This window comes from Corvus moneduloides, chromosome 13 (assembly GCF_009650955.1).
Source record: "Corvus moneduloides isolate bCorMon1 chromosome 13, bCorMon1.pri, whole genome shotgun sequence".
Taxonomy (NCBI): domain Eukaryota; kingdom Metazoa; phylum Chordata; class Aves; order Passeriformes; family Corvidae; genus Corvus; species Corvus moneduloides.
This window is the reverse complement of record NC_045488.1, coordinates 380,895-403,891: the sequence shown is the minus strand read 5'-3', so window position 1 is coordinate 403,891 and position 22,997 is coordinate 380,895. Positions and strand designations below refer to the sequence as shown.

Genomic DNA, 22,997 nt, shown 5'->3' with positions numbered 1-22,997 from the left:
CTATAGGAAACTGCTGTCTTGCTTAGCTGAAGACTCTGAGTAGCTAAAGAACCTGTTACATTAGGTCAACATATGTGCCTTCTTTACTTGCCATTTTCTGCATAGATATAATGACATATCATAGAAGTCATCAAAAATTCTGACTTCTGACCACATCAAACTAATCTTAATCTGGGGCTAATTCCTCCCCAGCTCCCTGGTCACCAGGCTTATCCAACAGACTGTTCAGAGGCACAGCCTAAATTATCCAAAGAGGAGGATCATATGTGGCTTTGAAAATGTTAAGGAAAGTTACTATGAATAGCTGGCCTTTATAAACACCATTCTTATACTGCAGCTTTCTCTTGTAGAAAAGATAGTCATGATTCAGTGTAGAGGAATCATTGTCTATGATAATAGTCTGTTACCATGACTATTTCAGAACTTCACTGATTTAGACATAATAGTTCTATAAACCATTGGAATGGATTGGATGACAGAGTAAAAATATCTCAGGAAGTAGATCAATTAAGCTTCAGCACTTGCCCTGTCTGTTACCTTTCAGGCAGGAGGCAATTAAAAAATGTTTTAAAGTGAGTGTGTGTAATCTAACCTCTGAATTTTCCCGAGGAATGTGTTATACTATTATTTAATACATCTGATTTGCGGTTGTTTAAATGCTTTTGATATTATATGTAAATGAGTGTTCCATGCCATCATTAAAAACCACCAATTTTTTCGGATTATTTTCTTCATTTGCAGTGTACTAATTACCAAAGAATACTAAACCACTTTTGTAGCAATTGCATTATGAGGTTGCTGTAGCTGCATCTGCTGCCTACTCATCTATACAACACAGCAGACTTCGAAAGGGATTATAAACAAGCATTTACAAATATATTTATCTAGATTTTGATAAGTATAGTATAGTTCATTGTCTTAGGGATGCTCACCTCCATCTCTGCCAGTAAAACTGTGTTCCATTACGTGCAGATATTACCAGCTTGCATTTTAAAAGTTGCATATTGCCTAACCTTTCAACCTGCAGTTTCACTGTTCAGTTGTCAGTTTTGAAGTTGGAGTCCAAAAATACTAGAAGATAAAAATTTGCAATTGGTCCTTCATAACATATTTGTAAAGAGAAAAGCTGAATAAAATAAAAATTCAATATATCTATTCAATTGTGTACAGCAAGTACAGCAGAAAATTAGACATTGATGGTTTTTGAGAGCAAGGTGATGAGTTAAGTAGCTGTCCTGGAGGTGGCACCCTTTGCCATTCTCTGATTTCACTTGTTCTTTTCCTGATGACTTTAAGTACACAGTAATGCTCTGTGGTACCCCACACAAATAAGTTGAAGATGAGTTTTACTACTTAAAATTAATGGAGATTACAGACAATGAGTCACAGCAGAGACACCAATACCTACTTTGTTATATTTTTCATATTTACTCAACTGGTCTGTAATGGGGAACATTGCCTGAGGAAATAACCTCTCTCTTAGTATTAATTCAGTGTCATGTCTTAATATTAATTCAGTGTCATGGGGGACTCATATGGCCTGGTAAAATCTGATTTTAAATTCTTGCAAAATAAGGTTGTGATATGGTATTTTTTTGGGTCAAAACCAGCTAGTAATAAAATGCATGCATCCTATAATTAGAAATAAAAAGGAGTCTGGACCTGCAACTTTTGAAGCTGCGAATTGTTTTCCCATTGTTCCAGCAGAACTGTCCTCATCATTTTGTAAGGGCAATCCTGACCAGTAAGACTTGATCTTTGGCTTCTTCAGTCTAACATTTGTGTTTGTCCTGCTAGTTTGTATTTTACAAGTATACTGAAAAGCCCCCACCTCTGTATCTGCAGTAAGAAGATAGTAACTTAATAATGAGTTATTATTAGAGATTGCTGAGCAGTTGAGATTGCATTTTCAGTCTAATGATTTCTGTATTCATTCTTTTTAGTGAAATCTGTGCTGACGGAAAAGGCTTCATTATAGAGCTGTGGAAGAAAGGCTTGCTCTGGGATAGCATTTTAGGAGTTTTATGGATTCCCCTTGCCACTGTGGAATATGCAACAGATGTAAGTTGACTTTCTGTGGAAATATAAAACACTGAGCAAAATTGAATAAATTTTCCATTCTGGGACTCCCCAGATACTGTAACAGCATTTGTGATCAATGTCTATTTCTAACTCCATTGCTTTGGTGTGTAATATTAAGGCATGATGTACATGTGGCTCTCAAAGTGACAACTGATATGCATTAGCCATATACCCTGGAGAAATGGCTCAGATACTGGGCCAGTTATAATACAGAAAGTGAGTTAGGGTTTATCAGCACTCAGGAATGATTAGGGAGGCAGGGTTGGTTTGGTTTATATGATTAGAGTGAAAGAATTTTAGATCAAGTTCCATGGTCTTCATTTTGTGACCTTGGGTAAATCTATATTAAAATGGGCAAAATACTGTTGGTCTCTTTTTCATGGGAATCAACCATTGTCTCAAAGAGGAAAACATAAAAGTGCCATGTGGTATTACAGAAGAGATTAATAGTACAGTGGGGGCATAGAGAAGGATGAGTGGGGAAATAGAGTCAATACAAAAGTCACTTGGCCACCAGAATGACTGTACTTGCTCTCAGTAGGGTATAAAATAAAGAAAAAAGGTTTCTGGGAGTGTGGAAGTACTGGAGCAAACTGCAATTGCTGCAAAATTTTCTAAATTCAGAAAAGGTAAGAGGTACCTTATTCTAATAATCCATGATTCTCCCAATCATAAATATGCTTTCTTATGCATAGTCCATGGAGGCTATTTTTAAAGAAGTAACTGTGAATTAGAAAGGATTAATTCAATCTTTGCAAATAAAAATAGTTTGCCTTCTTTAGTACTTCTAAAACATAAAAAAGGCAATTGAAGATGGGGTAAAGGTAAGAAAATCAGAGAATAACTTCCTGCAGTATCTCTCATCAGACTCTGTAGCCATTTCTTTACAGGAACTAATAAATATTAATATATACATTGAACTGACATTTCAATGATTCTTCTCAGAAAATGGAAGCAGGGGAGGAAAGTAATTCCTGCTTAAATTAGAAGTTGCTCTGTATCACAGCTGCCAAGTGCCATTTCAAGCCCCAGGGCAAGTTGTTCTGCTCTGCTGCCCAAGCTGTTGCTGAGTTACAACTTGCTGACACAGAGGTTGTGGCTTACTTGTAAATACTGAAACTTTAAACAAACAAAGATGCAAGATAAGAGATTGTTTCTTAATTTCTTCAGATCCTCTAAACCTCCATTTATAATTAGTCCACTGTGGAACTTTCCTAGTTATTTATCCTCATGGTCTTAACCCTGCAGTTCTGTTCTGGGCTTTGTAACTCAGAAATTACCTACAAGGGAGCTTTACTTTAGAAGCTCTTTTTTGGCTTGGTTATTAACTTAGATTGTTTCAGTCTTGCTAAAATGTACTTGTTTGGCACCAGTTCAAAGGCGAACTGGAAAATCTCACTTGATAGGAATAATTTTCAATATTCATATTTGTTATGTCTTAATTATCTGACAACCTTAATGTCTATTTGTCTATATTGTAGTGCAAATATTATATTTTGAATTTGATGACTGAGAAAACTTGTTGAAGTCCTAACTAATACATAAAAAAAAGCTGGAAAATACTATAAAGATGTTATAAAGGAACTCCTATTGGCTTAGGGGAAACTTCATGCAGTAAAAAGTAGATAAGGCTATGAATCCTGCCCAGGTAATTTCCATGACCTGTTTTTCCTAGGAAGGCCCAGGTTCCTGGTGGAGATTGCATTCTGAAGTAATAAAAAATGGAAGTGAGATTCAAGGCACAAAAACACCAACTTCTCATGAAATCTTACTAGATATCTACTTTGCATTACCATTTGGTGAGTTACAGACTAAGGTTCAGCATTCCAGCCATTCTATTTCTCTCTAAGTTCCTGAAATTTCACCTAAGTTCCTGAAATACAACAACAAATGGCAATTTTTCTATGGAATCGTAAATGCCTGTTCATCACCGGAGCATTTTCACAATTGATACTGGTAATTGTTACTGGTGAGTAAGAATCACATCCCACAAGGAGCTGGATGAGCAGTTTCAGTAGTTAATGTTCCTCTGTGTGTGGATTGCAGAGCTAAAGGAGGAAGTACCTCCTTAAGGGTCAGTACTAGAGCCTGTGTGGTACTGCTCTGCAGTACATCAGCTTTGACCAGCTGTTTGCACAATGTAAGTTTTAGTAAAATCCAGGCCTTCACAGCATTTTTTACCTTCCTAGAAAAGGTTGTCTGCCTTTATTTTTAGTGCATATGAAGATGGGAACTCTTTATATGTTTATGAATGTTGTGTATAGGGAGTTAGAAATGGAAACTGAACTTCAAATAATACATCACCACACATTATCTCCAGATAAAATATAAAGAGATTGGCTTTACTGAGATTATCAATCCATCTATATGACATGGTCTATCTCAAATAAGTTCACAAACATAATTTATCTTAACATTTTACTCTTTAAATAGTCTAATGAATTGTGTCTAGAAAGATTCATCCTAAAATTTATGCAAGAATAAAGTAAAAAAAGAAGGTGATGAAGTGTGAATAAGAAACTATTTGAAAAGAGGACTAGAAGTTATACAAAAATATTCTCTTTGGCTGCCTAATGTTCTTTTTAAAATGCATTGTCTTTGATTAACCTTGGTAAATTGCTTTTGGGTGTAGTCTGCATGACTACACTCCCATTAACACATGAAGTGGAATTCATCTTTTCACAGAGTGACTGTGGACTATGTTAGTTACTTATAAGTTACAGCAGGGCCTACTTTTTTTTTTTTAAACAAAAATTACTTCTTCTTTACTACTTGGCCAATAAAATTTCAAAAGATAACCTCTGCCCTAGTTGCATTCTGGTTTTTGTTTGCTTTGGTTTTTTGGTATGTTGAATTAGCAGAATGTTTTAAGTCTGTCTCTATGTAGTTGTCGTATCTAGAAACCTAGTGTACATCTGCAATAGGAACTCTGATTATGTGTTTACAGGATGTAAATTCAGATTGTTGATGATTTCAGGCTGCTACTTGGAGAGAGTGTTGGTTTGTATGTTGAAGCTTGTATTCATTTTTCGAACAAATATATTGGAAAATGTTCCAAAGACAGTCCCTGGGACTGGAGTCACAGAGCACCGTGGAAATCCTGTAGAGGTCACTCTTACACTGTTGTTTTCTTCACGGAGGGACGAATTCAAAAGCATTATGTCTCAGTTATTTAGAAAGCCAGGTTTATCATCTGCCTAGGGTTTGATGAGGGCATTTTCATTGCTTATCTTGAATGACTCAGCTCAGCTGTGAGCACCTGAGAATCTGTCCTTGACTATTGGAATCACTACAGCCTGTTTATTATGACAGATTACACTGGAAAGGTAGAAGACTGCAGTTCCTTTTGACAATCCCTGAAAGATGTTAGTTTGAGAATGCCCGATAATGGGCAGAAATACAAGATCCTTCCATGCTGCTTTAATAGTTTGACTTCATTTGGACTTGAAATCCTGCATGTAGTAACATGGAAATGTGTTCTCATCAGTAGTTAAGTGCATTTTCTGGAAGTATCATCTAATATCAGTTGTGGTACCAATAAAGTTGCCATTTCACCATTGCCGGCTAGTCTGAACTCCATTAAAAGGCTGCTGAGTAAAATGAGGACCTTCTATATTTAAAATTCTGCAAGCAAAGTCACAGTAATAAAATGCTGAATTTAGATAAACACTACATTTGGATTGCAAACATTTTTAATGTTTCTAAAAGTCAAGTTTCTTAAAGGGTAATCAGGGGTTTATGAAATATGATAATTTTCCTTCAGATTTATTAGGTCTGTCTTGTAAGAGATGACAGAAGAAAATTTAAATGAGATGTCTTATTTTTTCCTTGAATTCAGCATTACAGATATGTAGCTTGCTCCTTAACATTATTATACCTTACATAAAGAGTATAAGATAAAGGAATTAATGATCATTTTACTGAAGTAATTGGTAATAGCCGTAATTTGGGAAATCATTTGTGTGTCTTGGGAGCTAAGATGTCATTTTGCCAAGTAGCCTACTGAAAGTCAACAGAACTTTTACCTCGTTAATAAATTTGGAAAATACCATGCAGAACTCATGTCTTAGCCTTGGTTGAAATTCAACTCATTATCACATTTTTCATACATTAATTAGCAAATGAAGTAACAAGAACAAAGTAGCAATGACGAGATTAATCCCTGTTTCTGCATTAGTCACCATACTAATGCACTGATACTCCAAGGGATCAGCAAATGAGAAAATTAATTGTTCTGATACAACTTTGATCAGCATAAACCAAGGTCCTGAAAAATCACAATAAACTGATTGGGAAAATTCATGCATTGAAGTATAGAATAGTAAGTACAGACCACTTTAGTTAGTGTAATAATTCACATATATTTACAACCTGAAAGTTTACATTAACATGCAGTAGGAAAAGCAAAAGATCCTCTTTTCCCAAGTGTTACCTTTATCTTCTGCATGTTTCACAACAGTGTTGCATTCACTTTGAGCAAAAGATATGACATAAATTTTTGGCAGCTTACCTGGTGTTGGTAAACAGTGTGATGGAAAATAAATCAAAACATTGTTCCCAATGTGTAACCAAGACTTTAAAAATGGAAAAAAGAGATGGGCACACAAATTCTTATCATCGTGGAAGAAAACTTCCTCACAATCAGGGTCAGATCATGAACCCTCTCCCTCACTAAAGATAATAGGATGATTTATAGAGCAAAATGTTCTTCAGGAAATCAGTTTGTACCTCCAGTTGCAGATGAGATTTGTCACGTTTCTCCCAAAAACCTAGAACTTGGGAAAAAAAAAAAGTCAGTTCTAGGCCAATAGCATGTGGAATTAAAGTAGAGCCTGATTCCTTACATAACGCACACGCACAAAAACCCCCACAGAACCAAAATCCAGTCAAACAAAAAGCCCAGATCTCAGAATGCTGTACATGAACCCATAAGAAATGCATGGCAAGTGGGACTGGAAAATTTAAAAGATCCATTTTCTTCCCAATCCAGTAATAGGTCATTTTTTAAACTGTAAGATGAACTTTCTATAACAAGAAGGTAACTGGTTTAGGCCTCTCCAAGTTTTTAGAGTAACAATCAGAAGATCATCTTGGAACTCTTTATGCTGTTCTTGTAATCAGTGATTTAATCATTAAAATGTTTGCAATTGATTTGATGATTCCCTAGTTAGATCTAATGAATTAAGTTAATTAGTTTTATGTGTTCTTCCTCTTTTAGAAATAAAATGGACTGAAAGATTTCTAGCAGCTTTTTCCTTCTCTACAGATACCCACACAGATTTAGATTGCAGAGGTTGGCACAGAGGGACACCCCTCCAACGTACAAGACATTTACATCAAGATACAAATGATAGTCAGTCATCCATGGAAAGTGGGCTCAGCACACAAGAAAGCAAACTAAGGTATTTTACCAGACATGTGTGGTATCATTTGTTGATTTTTAATATTTTTTTAAGTGTCTGAATGTCACCATGATACATATAAAATTATTTTAAGCAAGAATTTGACTGTAAGTTTCTTTAACTTATAAAGAAAATCCAGGTGTTTATTAGCTTTTCTATGCTCTTTTATGGCAACTACATGTACACCTGTCCTGTTCTCACCCTTGGGCATGTGTCTACATAGGGTCCAGCTGTTCCATAGTGACTTTCTGAAAGATTAAGAAAGGAAGGGAAGCAACTCCTGACATGATTTGGGTGTTGTTGTAACTATTTGATTTCATCTGTAAAGCAGGAAAGACATTCAATTCCATTTTTGCAGCTAATATATTTACCTAGACAGGCTGCCTCCATTTCTGGAAGTTTTCCAGAAGAGAATGAATATTTTCTATCTGTTTGTTTTGAACAAACAAGAATGCAGTGGGGGGGGGGGTGGGAAGGGAAAGATAATTGCTGTGATTCTGCTTACCTGAGTGTGGGAGATGCATAATGGTGGAAGGGGCAAGGAAATAAGGTGGCAACAACTGTACTATTTCTCTACCATCAGCTTCTGCTAAGTGGAGTTGAATGCTCAGGAGGGAGCCCATTCAGCTTCTAAGAACACCACTCAGCAGTGGTCTCTGAGCAGAGAGAATTTTCTGTGTTGGATTAATCACTTCTCTTCTTTTGAAAGGCAAACTGGGGAAAAAAAAAGGTTCCCTCTACTGTTCATTTTGGCTTTTATATCAGCTGTCACAGACTGTATTACATTTCATTCATGGTGTCCTTTATCTATAGCTGTGCAGGAAAGACACTGACCAGCTGACACTCTAAAAGGTGTTTTGTCTTGATGAGGGGTAGAACAGGCTCTTGGGAAAGGCAGCAAGAATATTTAGTGTGACAGGCACTTGGCTTATGTTTAAATCGTGTCTAGGAGCAGTGGGACTAGAAAATTAGATCAAACCCAAGAGACAATATTACAAAAATTATTACATTATTAAGTTATGTGTTCTCTGAGGCAATAACATCTTGATGCACTTAAATTACCTTTTCATGTACTCTAAAAAAGCAGGGTCCTGGTGCATGTAACTTCAACACAAAATTAGAAAATAAATGAGTCTGCAAAAACTCAAGCTCAGGGATGCAGTTAGTCAGAGACTGCACATGGACAAGGTGCCACAGCATTGCTTGGGTGCTTGTCGGCCTCAGCCTGTTTACATTTACATGTCAGTCCTTGCAGGGTATTTACAGAGAAGTACAAGTGCTTCCTTAGGGTGAGAGCTGTCACTAATGGCAGCATTCAAGAGCTGTTTCTCTGTACTTTTCTAAGCACGTCCAGTCATTAGCATATCATCTGTGCTGACGTGTCATTTTCATCACAGATCTGAGCCTCTGAGCAGGTTAAGCTAAACTGAAAGAAGTTAACCCAATCTGACTATGGAATTCTTTCCTTTATCTCTTTGTAGCCAGTAATTTTATTGAAATTAAATCAGCTTTTACAGTACGAAATTGAGGGTCAGCACTGAACTACAAGATACTATTTTTAAATGAAAAGTTCTTTTATTGAATAATAGGTATTTTCAAAGATTCTGAGCAGAAGGATGGTCGTTATTTTAGAGCTTAATTATAGATAGAGATGTGTATTTATTCCAAATAACTGTTTGTACTAAAAATCTGAGAAGGTAGGGAAGTAGATGAGACTACTTGTTTTGACTAGCTGTATTAAACACCAGGTTTAATTGTACTGTAAATATATAAGTACTAATGTGAACAGAATCTCTTCCTTAAATTTTTCTTTACACTAATATTTATTTACCAATTATTTGGTTATATACATAAGTGGTGTTTATGGCTGCTGACTTTGGTGTACACTGATGACTAATGAAGTGTAACTGATTAACTTTTTCCATGAAGCAAAAACTCACCAAATCAGAATTCGAAGGATGTGTTAAATGATTAAGTGACCTCTTGTTAGAGCAATATATTTTCTCCTAGAGGCTTAAAAAAAACCCAACAGAAACAGAGAGAATGACAGAGAAGGGGAAAATAGTGGTAAAAAGAACCCCCAAACCCACAAATCATGAGTTGTTCTCCAAATAATGTAGTTAATGAACAAATCTCTGTGAAATTTTAAAATTTGCAATCAAGTATTTATTATATACTTCATTCCACTTCTCCATAGTAGCCATAGAATAAATCAGTTGGTTCAGTCTTTATGCATTATTAGTGTCCAGTGCTGAATGCTACTACTTGCAGGAATAATGATTTCATGGTTAATGTCTGTGGTACCACTGAGGTAGAAATAATGTTGCTGTGTATCCAGAATAGCCAGAAATGTACAGGTATGCCTGTCAATCATAAACTGAGCGGCAAAAAATTGATTAGGGGCATTTCCAAAAAAAAAGCAAAGTGGAACAAATAATTCTTTTAAAAAACAACCAACTAACCCCAAAACCTAAGGTAGTACAGCAACAGGGACAAGGATCTTTCTTTTAAAAAGAATATTAATCTGTCTTGTGATATTTGTTTTCTCTGTAGAACTGTAAATAAATCATTGAACAAGGAGAAAAAAAAAATTGATTACATTAAAAAACCCAACTAAAAATCCATTATTTAAATGGATAATAAACCATATATGTTTATTTCTTTCTACCTAAATAGGCCAGATGAGTAGATGTCATACATATGTACACATGAAAAGAAGGAGGGATATGCTGCCCCCAAAACTATGCTAGACCTACATAGATCATATTGACAAATTTGGGGTTGATTATCGTGTTCTAAAATGTTTGGCTTTAACAGTGCCTCCTCTTTTCTAATGGTTTGGGTGACTGTAACTGCTGTGTTAAAAGGAGATATATTACTAAAATTGGACTTCATGACCTGCAGCCACTAGCAATGCTGATTTTAATATAATATACATTAAACTGATATTAATTTAAACAAAGTAGTGATTTGAGATAGTAAAATGCAGATTTATTTTCAAATGGATGAAAACTGAAAAGAAAGCTTCAATGTGATAGTCTTAGAAGTTTCTTGGTCCTTGAATATCATGAGCATTAAATGGCCTCTTAAAAATGTAACTAATCTTTCCTGGTTTTCCATACAGAGAGAAGCAAACAATTGCTGAGGTCTAAATTAATTTGAAGTGATCAGTTTAGAGCCATTTTTCCAGTAATCTTTTTCATTATTCATGCCTAGCTAGCATAAAAAATGATAGACAAGCATAAGATCATTTCTAAACTGTGAAAATTGCCACCTCCACCTCTTGGCTACAGGTTATGAATTCCTTAAACTAAAGCCATATTTCCATGCATGGACATCTGTTTAAGCAGATAGTGTTTGAACATCTAAGTTTGTTTTCTGTTGTGATCATTCATTGAGGGACTTCTCAAAGTTAAATTATAGAATAGCTAAGCATAACTGATCTTCTATAACACGTTATTGCTTTATATTTACTGCCAAAAAAAAAGTAAGGTCCAAAAGAAAAGAAAGAGGCAGGCTAACAAAAGAGCTTTTGGCTATGAACATCCGCTGGTTCCCAGCTTTCAGAACTGGCAGATTATTTTCAAAATATAAAAGCAGGTTGACATTATAATTAGTGATGGGTGGTTTTGCATTTAATTATTATTCATAGGCTGTTCTCTAAACTGAAGGTAGTTTAACTCATGTAATACTTGTGTGTTCCAAAGGCAGATAAAAGGACTGATTACATCAAAAGGCATGACCCCAGAGACTTTCCTGAGTATGACCTATTTTCACATGTTGAGGAGCATTCCTCTAAGCTCTTTGGCTACTTGGACAGCTTTGTTCTGCTTGAGTTACAGAAAGCAGTGGGGGTAGGAAGGTATTCAGCTTTAGGTGATGTTTAGTCTTGTATAATAGATCAGTCGTTTAAAACTGTAAATAAATGTTGTTATTAATTTATGTAATTACGGTAAGGCAGATCTTTTCAGTAAGAATCTTATGTAAAATTAAGCCCTTTTTATACCAGCACAGTGCTGAGAGTTCATTCCACTGTACCCCAGGCTTAGTTCTCATCTGTCACTCAAACTCACATGCTCATTGATGACCCTTCCTGCTCTGCTGCCCTTTCCAATTTCAGTTCCACCCTCTTGCTTTTCTCAAATGTATTTCCTCCAGATCCTCTGTGGCCTGAAACTATTGCTCTTGATTGGATTAAAATAATACTTTAAAAGACTACTTTAAAAAAAGTTTCTAAATCATTTTAAAGAATGTTACAGTAGCTCTCTACAGCAGGGGAAGTACAAACAAAATTTAAAATAAGAGATGGAGTATGATGTCTCATATATATAGTGAATTTGAATTTTAACCAATTTTTAGGGGTTTTTTATGCCTCTATGACAAATTTACAATTGTTACCCATTTTATTTGTATATTTTAAAATTTTTTAAGTAAAAAATGGAAAAAAAGAAAAATTAGCAGTTAATATATAGAGAAAATATTGTCCTTGAAAGAGATTGAGATAAAGGACACTGAGATAATTGAGAAACATTTAGGGAATTGAAGATCTTGTCAGGAAAAAAACCCGAATGAGTTATGTATAAAATTGTTAAGAAGTGTAGTAAGGAACCAAACAGATTTATTTTGCAAGGCAATTTGCAGTTCAGAAGAAATAATGGTGAGCTGATGTGACATGTTGATGTACATTTTCTTTCCTGAAGTTATCCCAAATAGATTTTGGTAAGTTAATTTTGTTTGATTGGTTTTGAAGTTAAATGCTTTACTCCACATCCTGAAGTTCTCAGTAGGATCCATTTAAAATTTTTTGTAAAATTATGTAGTGTGCAGCTATGAATCCAATCTTTGTGGCACATCTGAAAGCCAAAATCCTCATACCTACCTGGGTTTGTACAAATGTGCAGGATTAAATCCTTGGATAAGTGAAGATGAGCTGCTGCTCCCCGAGGGAGGGGCAGGGAGGCAGGATAACACAGCAAGCAGGGCAGGGCCAGGGCAGCCAGTGCCCCAGCCCAGTGCCCCAGGCAAGCCTGGGAATGGCAGCAAGGGTCAAACAACTGTGCAAGAGCCTGTGCTGATGGAACAGCTCCGAGGCCAAACTGGCAACGCCTGGAGCTCAGGTTCAGGGCCAGTGGTGCAGCCAGGGCAGGGCACAGCAGTGAGCACCAGGCAGGGCCATAACAGTTCAGCAGGGTCCAACTCAAGCCTGGCAGTGGGTCCAGAATTGGGAGTACACAGTACAGTGGGTACGTAGGCAGAGCTGTGCTTGAGCCGGTATTCCAATCCAGGAATGAGACAATCTTGGAAAAACTTCCAGTGAAGGAGGCATAGTGTCTAGCTCTAGCACAAAAGATACAGCCAAGTTTTATATCCTGCTGTATATATGAAATAACCTACAAAACCCAATTATAAAATAGATCACATATTAAAATAAAATGCAAATATCTCTTCACATAGCAGAGATTACTCTTGGCTTCTTCCAGTATCTGTCCCCACCAGTCCACACTCTTTTGCTTCTCCCAATAGTCAGATGTTATGAGTTTCTTTTCCTTAAATCTTTTCACAAGTGTCTGTTTTGTTTGTGGTTATTGGGAGTGTTCTGATGATTGTTTTGCATCCTGATATGAACTGATATTGAGCTTTAATTGACTCCCTTATTAATATTCATAGTTTTATATTGTTTGTTATGGTGACAACTTTTCATAAAAAATGAGGAATCATTATGACTTTCCCTGAGGTTCTGTGTAACATAAAATCATTCATGATAAATTCTTTAGGTTTGAAAGGAATTGGAAAGGCACTTGAAATTTTCTCTTCCCTAGGTTAATTAAGTTCTATGCCTTCTTAGAGGTTTCTGCTATCTTGTAACTGTGTTAACTCTATTACTGTTATGCAGTTATTTTATCTTTGGCTCCCAAAAGGTTTACTTGCTATACAGGTTAACACATTTTACTTAGACCTTACGTAATAGTAAATTTTTTAGGTAACCTTGTTGGCTTCTGGGAACTAGTTTATCTAATTAATACTTACAGCTGTGTGTAAAAGATTGAAAATATTCAATCTCTGTGCAAGTATTCCCTTGAAACTACTAGAAAACTTGTTCATTTATAGAAAAGCTAAAGTAGTCATCAGGAATCAGTTCTGAGGAGAAGTTCTCTTCCTCTGTACGACTTGATCTCTAAAAACAACAGCCATTTCAGGTGGGGGCATAAGAACTCTACATAAAGAGCTACACAATGGGAGAAAAGAGAGTTGCCGTGGGAAGAGCAGCAAATGTTTATGAAAAGTTTCATTGGGCGCCTGGTGATGTGTCATATTTCATCCTTTAGCTGCTGCCCTGAAGATTCCATTATACTCAGATGCAGGGTAAACTCCACTGGAATTAGTTTATTATACTTGGACAGCAATTTATTTTGTTTGTTTATTGCATGCATACTCAATCAAATACTTTTATAATACTGATTTTGATGGCTTTTTAATAAAATTGAAAAATTAGGCGTTGGTTATGGATAGAAAGATTCTGTAAGAGAAAATTGAGTTTAGTGAGTTGAAGAAATATGGTATTCCAGCATATATTTGAGTGTGTGTATATATATATATCTATACACACACATTAATATATATTAATATATTATATATATTAATATATTTTTATATATATATATATATTCCAGTATATATTTGAGAAACAAAATACCCACATTGTTATTTTTTGAGTTGGGTGTATTAGAAGGAAAAAAAAAAAGGTTTTAATGATATAGGATTGAAATAGGTGAGAAACTGGGGACTAACAAATAGCTGCATAGTGGCAAACCCAGGCAAAAAATCTGGAGAAATTCGTAAAGTTTCCCTAAGTGTCAGATAGACATTGTTTGCTTTCTGGGAACAATCCAAGATGACACTTTGACAGATTAAAGATTGATTAAAAGCTGCAACTTCACTGGACAGCAGAACAATGTCTTGATAATGTCTTATTCACATCACCATGTGTTTCCTCGTGTCACCTGCCTCCTGCCATAGCCTTTGGTCTTGTCAATCAGCTTCTGTCCTAATTGCATGTTCTTTTGTTCAGATAAACATCTTGCAGTTTGGAAATAATTAGTGTAGCTACTGCAGCACTGAGGAGATAATGTATCTTGTAGGGGTTTCTCAGGTAGCAATATTGCCTTGTAATATCTTTATATCCATCAGAAAAGCTTGGAAGTTACTTTGTAAAAAGTTGATTTACTGTCTTGGCAGACCTTAAAAAAATAGAACCTTTCTTCAAAGCTGCTGTTCCATGGCAGCGTAGGGGGAAATACCAGCTATTACTTACTGGCACTGTATTAAGTATACGAGATTAATATCACAAGCTGTGGTTTTGGTAGATCTGAATGGCAGTTTACAATCCAGTTCATAGCTCTGAGTGGTAAGAATTGCAATTTCAGTAGTTTAGGTATGGATTACTGTATATCTCTGTTTGCACACCCTTTAGCACCTGCAGTTGTGGTGGTTCTCTAGAACAATATAATTAAATAAATTCCTCCAGCATAATGAAAACAAGATGCCACCCAATCTTGCAAACCAAACCTTTCAAGAAAGGGACATATTAACGTTTCAGAATAATAGTTCATCAAATAACAGGAAAATCACACAATGTTGAATCCAAAATGCCTGTACATATTTTGAAGTCTAAACTTTTCAAGTGGCCTAAATACAGAAGTTTAAGTAGTTACTATATCTTTTTCCCAGTACTCATTCTCAGCTACACAGAAGAGTTTGCTATTTCTCTGTGATGAAAAAAAAAAAAAAAAAGAGGGTCATATTTTAAGTCAGAACACTAAAATAACGTCACTGAAAAGCAACTGTTAAAAGCAAGCCATGATTTTCTGAATCAGCTTTAACAGAGACAGCAACATCCCATAAATAAGTCACACTGTGATCAGACTTTAGACTTATCTGAGAGTGAAAAGACACAAGGGAGAGGAAGGCACTTTCCTTGCACCAAACAGTTAATTGTGCCCAGGAAGGGGAGTGGTGGTCAGGTGCAGTAATTGATGGGTTATCTTTAGCAGCTCTGCAGACTTTGCTCAGGGGTATTTCTAAAAGCAAGCAGGGGCAGATCTCTTTCTTCAGGAAGACATGGAGATCAACATCAATGTGAATTATGCCAGTGAAAATCTTGTGAAGAACTGGAGGAAAATTTTGAAAAAAATATTAGCTCTGTTATGAGGATAAATTAATGCCTTCAGACTTTATTAATTTGCTCTATAGGTGGGCTATAAGACTCAAGTTCCTATTGATTAGGTAAGTAACCTGCAAAAGAGTGCTGAAGGAAAAGCTGAACTTAACTATGGCAGATATGTAAGCATATTTTAGTTTCTGTTCATGCATTGCTAAATTTTTGAATCTGAATGGCTAGAAAACAGATGTTATTGCTGTACTGTGTGTTTTAGGCACTTACGGTGATCTCAAAGAAATCAGAAACTTATTTCATTACTGTAGTAATGTTGCTCTCAAAATACAGACTGATGAAATTTAGTACGTTGTCCCAGAGAAACTGGGAACTTGAAATTTTAGTCTTAAAATCCACCAAGAACTCAGAACTGTAAACTATTTGAAGTGAAAGCCAGCAGTAATATAAACATATGATTGAAGATGCTAATATAGATACTGCAACTTACTATTTTAGACAATAAGAAAGTAAATGGAAAAGAAAAACTTATACTCAGATTTAAAACTAAAATTTTACTGTAGGGATGAGTAGCTGGGTGCTGACGTATAAGTAAGTTTTGTTCCCTGCTCTGATGTTTGAAAACTAAATTTTCAAGAGTAACTTGAACATCTCTAAAAGGGAACCTGTGTAGGGGTATAGATTTAGTGCTACCAGAAAAGTATCTTGGAGGAAAGTCTACCTTCTTCTGACACTAACACACAAAAATATCTGTGTGAGGCAGTTGCATAATGCTAAATTTTATTAATCCATGCAAAGCTTTAAAAAAGTAAGTCTCACTGTATAGTTAACTGTGGAAAGTCTGGATCACTTAATTTTCCTTTGCAATTTTACCACATCATTAATTTCCTTTATAGCTAAGATGGACAAGTACTGTCTATAGTTCTTAATGTTTTACTAAACTGCTACTTATTGTACAGCTTTTTAATATTATAATGATTCTTTTGTCTGTACTGTGTAATTGAGGCCTATGAAAAAATTGAAATTGAATTATAGCTTTATAGTCCAATAATCCTTGATGGGATACCATTTCTATAGTTCCACATCTCAGTATTTTCCAGTAAGAATCGTGTTTCTTTCTACCAAGTGCATGAGTTGGCTTGAAAGCTAGTGGTGTAAAGCACCTTGTTTTCAGATGAAAACTATTTCAGTGCCATCAGCTAATCACTGGTGCTGTAACAAGGACAGGTTTTTGTAGCCCAGGTGCATCTAATCTTGCTAATGCTGCTTTGGCCTGGCATGCAAGACTCTGGTAGCAACTGCACCAACAGAGATACTCCAAAAAAACTTGTGCTGCTGCAGTCCACATGAGTAACAAGTGTGTAAATCCTCACAAAAAAGTTTGAGATATGTTAAAGCTTACTTCCAATGCATGTTAAATTGTGCATGTTTCAAAAGTTACAGCCCTGGAAGTGAGACACTTCAAAGTACCATTCTTGGTATTCTGAACAACAGAGAAGCTGTTATTAATCTTTCTTTATTCTTTTCTATCCCCCTCCGGAAATATAAAAGAATGCAGAATAAAACTCTAACATTTTCATCAGCCTTATCCCATATTTGTGCATGAATGAGCACTACTGGAATATTCTGAAAAGCACATTTAAAGGGAAAAAAAAAACCAAACAACAGTTTTGTGGTAGTGTACTATCCAAGTATGTCTGCTTGATATGTCCATTGGAGATTGATTTAAGCACATGATGTTAGTTTCAGCCTGACTGTGCCAGTGGGGAGTGGAAATTGCCAAATAAAAAATGTGGTAATAGATTGTAATTATTTCAATTTTTCTTCCACAGTTTGTTTCCAGTTACATTCAAAGCTGACAAAATTGACATTAGTGATGAACACTTACAAACGAATGCAGATGTTCAGGATTGCCTATTACAAACAAATAAGCATTCAGAAGATGTCATTTTTTGTCTGTATGTGACCACACTCCAACTGCTATATAATTAACTGCATTACAATGAAGTTTGTAGTGAGATTAATTTTACAGGAGGTGCCATGAAAATGCAAATCATCATTGCAATGCTAGAGCAATTTTAATGTATTTGGCCAGCAAAATTAAGAGGGAAAACACCTATTAAATAAAAGCATCCATGTAGCTTTTGTTTTCTATTAAGAATCCTTAGCTTTTGATAAACCAGATTGAAAAGCCCTTGTGTTTATCCAGCCTATGCATTCCTTTGCACATCTCCTCTGTTGGTAAATAACTGCAACAAGATTGAATATTTTGATCCTTCTGGCTAAGAGATGTGAAAGCCTGCTGAGTTTGATGCATGGTACATCAAAACTTTTACCTGGGCTGCTTGTTGAGCTCACTAGATCTGAATATTCCTGCACTTCTCCTGAGGTGTCTCTTGCAGTTTTCCCCCGTTGTTGTTCTTGTGGTCTGCACTGCATCAGAGGCCACAGCTGGGCATTATGTTGTAGAGGTTGAGGTAAACAGAATTGCCCAATCAAAATTTATAAAGAAATAACATTTATTATGCGACCAAAATATCGGTCTCAAAGGTCACGATAGAGAAAAGCAGCTCCGAGCCCGGGGTCGGAGCTGGGTGAACACGCACAGATCTGATCTCTATCGCACCAGAGCTCCCAAGTTCACGGATGCTGCTTCGGCTGGTCCCTTCTTATACAGTTTTTGGGCAGAGTCCGAATTAATTCTATTCTTCTCGTAATTTCAGCATATTTATGAAGTTTTCTTGTCCCGGAGTTGGGCTGCACAAAGCCTTTCCTGGGTCGGATAAATTGTCCATCCCAGGTGATGAGTAGGCCATCTCTGCTGATGGAAGGGCCATTTCTGGGGATGGATGAGCCATCTCTGATGATGGATGGGCCATCTCTGGTTCCTGGAACAGTTATTTTTAGTTCCCGGAATGTCCTATTCCTTATCAGATGCGATGTAGATATCAGAAGGTGGTGATCAAGTCGTTATGGTGCAAATGTGCCGGTGATAAGATCCAACCCCACCTAGGTGGAATCTTCACTTATTGTGAGAGAACTTCTTTTAGTGTTGTGAAATTTTTCTCTCAGCCAGGCTGGTGGAGGGATTTTGAAACTCTCTCCATGGTCTGATTACATTCCAGTTTTATACATAATATAGCACGAATTACATACTTTATTTGTAACAGGGTGGTGAAATCCAGATGAGTTTCAGGCACTCCTAAGGCATTTGTCATTTGTTTTCAAAATCTTGGTTGTTCAACCACTGGCAATGCTCTTCTAATTATCAGATATGATTCCCTTATTTTCTGGCTTAATGCTTGTGTGAAGTTCCCTAATCTGCTGTTGTTTATATTTCAAAAAATTATAGTAATGCATTTGCTCTGCACATATTTTCCTTGTGCACAGTTCGGTTAGCAGGACTGATCATTCCCAGCAGTATCTGGTGGTCTTTGTTACCCAGATTTCCTGTAAATCACATGTCATCAGAGGCTTTGTTCAGTGTTGATAAAGTGTTTTCTGCCAGGTAGCTGATTAGTTTTACTAGATCTGAATAGAAAATTAACAACCATTTGTCCAAACAGGACCCATCACTGTGTCAGCACGAAGTGGACAGGTAGAAAGCAGCTCCTTGCTGTGTCTGTCTCTGCCGAGTTTCTAAGTGGCATAGGAAGTGTATTCAGCTGCCGTGTCTGACTGCTCTGCTCAGCAGCCTGATCACACATTGGTGACTTCCTAAAAGTGCTGCAAACCAGTTAAACCAGTTTTTGTCTCCCTCTGTACATTATGCCTCAAAACTTAAGAATACTCTTTTCCCTACTTTGAGTTAAGGCAGAGAAAGCTGCTTCTCTCTTGCCTCTGAATCAACACTGACAACCCAGTCTCCATCTGACCTTGAAGTTAATTACCCTGATAACTCCTAAGGTTAATTATTACCCAGTATTTCCAGTCTAGGTAACAACTGCAGGATGAGGTGGACCAATTACTAGTATCACTTGGTTGATTTACCTTAAAACAAAAAAGCAGTTGTGAACAGAAAAAAAGGCTGAACTTGCAAACATGCAGCCTCAGAGATGAGGGCAGGGGAAGACAAGCCTCTTCGTACTTAGTTTGCATCATGTGCACTCAGCTGTGCATATCAGATGGAACATTTTTCTCCTCAAATAAAAGAGCAAAGAGTTCCAAAAGTCCAAGATAATTAAATAGTAATGTGTAGACCAAGGGATGGCACTGAAGCATAGTATAAATACGCTGCAAAAACTTCACTTAGTAAACAGGCTTCTACTGTCCTCTGTAAATTACATGTGTAGAATTTTACTGCATTTTTGTTTTGCAACTTAACTGATATTGTACAAGGCAGTGTCTTTTGAATTAATTAGAATCTTGCTAGTGTGGTGGAGTCTACACTAATTATTTTAACCTGTGCTTAACAGCCGTGAATGGAATTAGCATTTTTCAGTTTAAACCAACATTCTTCACAGGTGTGGTGAGGTAGCTGAATAATGAGCCCTAATTATAACTGGCCTGTGCAAGTGTGCAACTTCTGTGTGAGGGCAACCAAATATGCAACAGATTGTATTTCAAAGATTGGTTGGAGTAAATGTTAGTTTTTGTTTGGTGGTACTTTTTTGAGGGGAAGGGAGTATTGTTTTTATGTAATGTGGCTTCTCAGTTGCTCCTTTAGTGCAGTTGGCAAAGACTTGGTGGCAGTGTCTCTGCCTCACAAGGATATGCCTTTACACTAAACAAGAGGAAATTCAAAGGTTTCCTTTTTTTTCCCTTCCTTGGTGGTTTGGATTTTGTTCTTATTTTCTGCCTCTCCTCTTGCCATTTGATGTTAAAGACTTTGTAATCCTGATTTATGAGTGACTATAACTGGGAAATGTATTCCTTTGCTAATGTTCTTTTATACCTTGATATTAAGAGAAACAGGGATTGTGTCTTTTCAAGCCAGTAAACTCTTAGCTTTAACAGAACCTCCTGTAATCCAAAGGTGATACTGTGAGTTAGTGATGGATCTATCTGACTTTAATCCACTTGTCCATAGATTTATCAGTTTTCTTTTAATTTTTTAATTTTCATACTTTTCTGTTCTGAGTACTTTTTTCCCCTCTCCTTTTCTCCAGGAGAAATACAAACGAAGGTAATGGAGGTAATTTTGCAAAAGCAAGATGGGCCAGGGCTATTCAGAAGGTAAGAACTACTCTTAAATCTACTAATGTGTCACTGTAATTTAAAAGATTTTATCAGTGTCAAGGAGAATTTAGTATAAGAATTCTAGTTCATGTAAGCAGGACCTGAGGATGTGACTGCCAAGTTTCTGATAGTTGAGACAGTTCCTTCCATTGGTTCTTAAATCTATGTGGTTCCCTCACCTCAGGATTTTTTTATTCTGAAACAGAAAGAGGATGAGATTGTGAGACTTTCTTTAGATGAGGAGTGCTTGTAGTTTGGCCATCTTACAGGTGTTTCATATTAATCCAGGTACCATAACATCAGAAATCTTTTTCTAAATAATTTTTGATACTGAGGAAAATCAGTACTTCGTTAATATTTCATAAAAATCGTTTTAAAAACATTTTTTCCTAGGAAAAAAATTTTGTAAATTCTACTGATGATACCACTTCCTCAACATGGATTTTTTTCATTAGATGTAATAATTAAGGGAAATTAATATGATTACTTGGTACCATTATTGACCACATAAACAGACCAAGTATTTGCTTTCTCACTGTTTCTGTTAAACCGTGTAAATCACTATCTCACATCAGTTCAGATTTCAGATATCATTAGCTTTTGCCCAGTCTTCCAGCCTTGGCTGTAGTGCAAAACTATTGTTTATAACTTCTGATAAACACAGCAGTTATGTCTTTAGTGTGTACAGTGACCTATGAGAAACTGAAGAGTCACAAATTTCTTGTTTCATTTGTATGTAGGCCTTTTGGAAATACTGCTTGTTCTCAGGTAGTGTGCTGTAAAATATGCCTTCTGTGCTTTTAGGGTACAGGCAAACTTGTTCAGTGTAAATATGAGTCAAACCCCATCTAAAATGCACCTTCATCAGCTCATTTTGAACTTTTTGCCTACTTTTTGTTTCCTGGTTTTTTCCTGCTCTTTTGGAGACCAAGTCCTATTTCTTTTTTTTTGAAGTCTTTTGTCTTTATGATAATTCATAGACTGTGCCTGTGTGAAAACCGTGGGGTGGGAATCTGTTTATACTGGGGTGTTGTGGGAATGTGCTTTCAGTTTCTGCATCTAATTCTGTCACTGGTTTGATCTTTTGCTTTTTTCTGCTGAATGTTAGCTCGCTGAAGCAGGCAGGCTGGATGAATCCTGGTCTCCCATCAAACACAATGGTCATACAAGTCAAATAGTCCAGTTTTGTCTTGCAGACAGAGATTGCAATAGCCTTAAGATAACTTCTTCTGTCAGCTGTTATCCTTCAGTGCTTAATTGCCTAGTCAGTGGGATAAACTTATTTCTGAGTTTAAAACCAAATAACTAATGCCATACAGTCAGCAGCTTTGACTTGATGAATCAGCTGAATTTCATTCAGATGTTAAAAAGTATTTTAATAAAGCAATGTTAGAATTGCACTTCTTCCCACTGCGGTTCTTCAAAGTAATTTTGAGGTCAGGAATTAGAAGATGGTTAAGTAAGCAAGTTAATATGCATGAGCTGGAATCTTGGGCTGTCACTGTGCCATTAAGTTGTTTTTTGTAGCAAAGTAGTCAAAATATCTTGGTGTGCTGAAATAAGAGCAGATTGCTCAGCAGTTAATCTGGTGTCAGTTTGGGGCTGAAGGATGGTGGCAAAGTTATTTGTAAGACTTTTAAGAATTTGAAGGTCAGGTAGATGGGAGATGTAAACACATACCTCAAGTGAAATTCTTTTTGAAGAGGAATATTTCTATAAATATTTAAAAGGGTCATTTAAGTCTTGAGTTACTATTTCATTTTATTTCATTATAAATTAATTTTAATAGGGTTTTCCTTTTGATAAAGTTGTTGTCCCTGAAATACAGTTATGTCTTTAGTCCTTTATGCTTCAGTCTCTTACATTGTGGGTTGCCTTGGTCTTTGTGCTTTGTCTTTTCTTTCTGAAGATAAACTGATTTTCAGAAACAGTACATTGGTGTTATCTCATCATTGATTTAGCACAATTGATGTGACATTAAGTGCCATTTGTTTGCCTAGAAACTCTGAGAGGCTTGAAGGATGAATCTCTGCCAATGCCTGATCAAAATAAACTTTACACTTGCAAATATTATTGGGGCTAAAAAAGGCCATCAATAAAAACCCTATGCAGCACAATAAGATCAGATGACTAAACAATCCTGATGTATTTTGTGGAAGATATAA

The 22,997-nt window shown here is 36.2% G+C and overlaps 1 protein-coding gene across 1 annotated transcript in view; it reads left to right on the top strand.

The window, feature by feature from the left end:
- UNC13C (unc-13 homolog C) overlaps nucleotides 1-22,997 on the top strand; it is a 405,035-nt gene that overhangs the window by 6,070 nt on the left and 375,968 nt on the right. Inside the window, exons 4-7 of the mRNA XM_032123410.1 lie at nucleotides 1,944-2,061; nucleotides 3,758-3,881; nucleotides 7,349-7,484; nucleotides 20,763-20,829. Of these exons, the coding sequence (XP_031979301.1) occupies nucleotides 1,944-2,061; nucleotides 3,758-3,881; nucleotides 7,349-7,484; nucleotides 20,763-20,829 (445 nt within the window). The remainder of the gene's footprint in view (nucleotides 1-1,943; nucleotides 2,062-3,757; nucleotides 3,882-7,348; nucleotides 7,485-20,762; nucleotides 20,830-22,997) is intronic.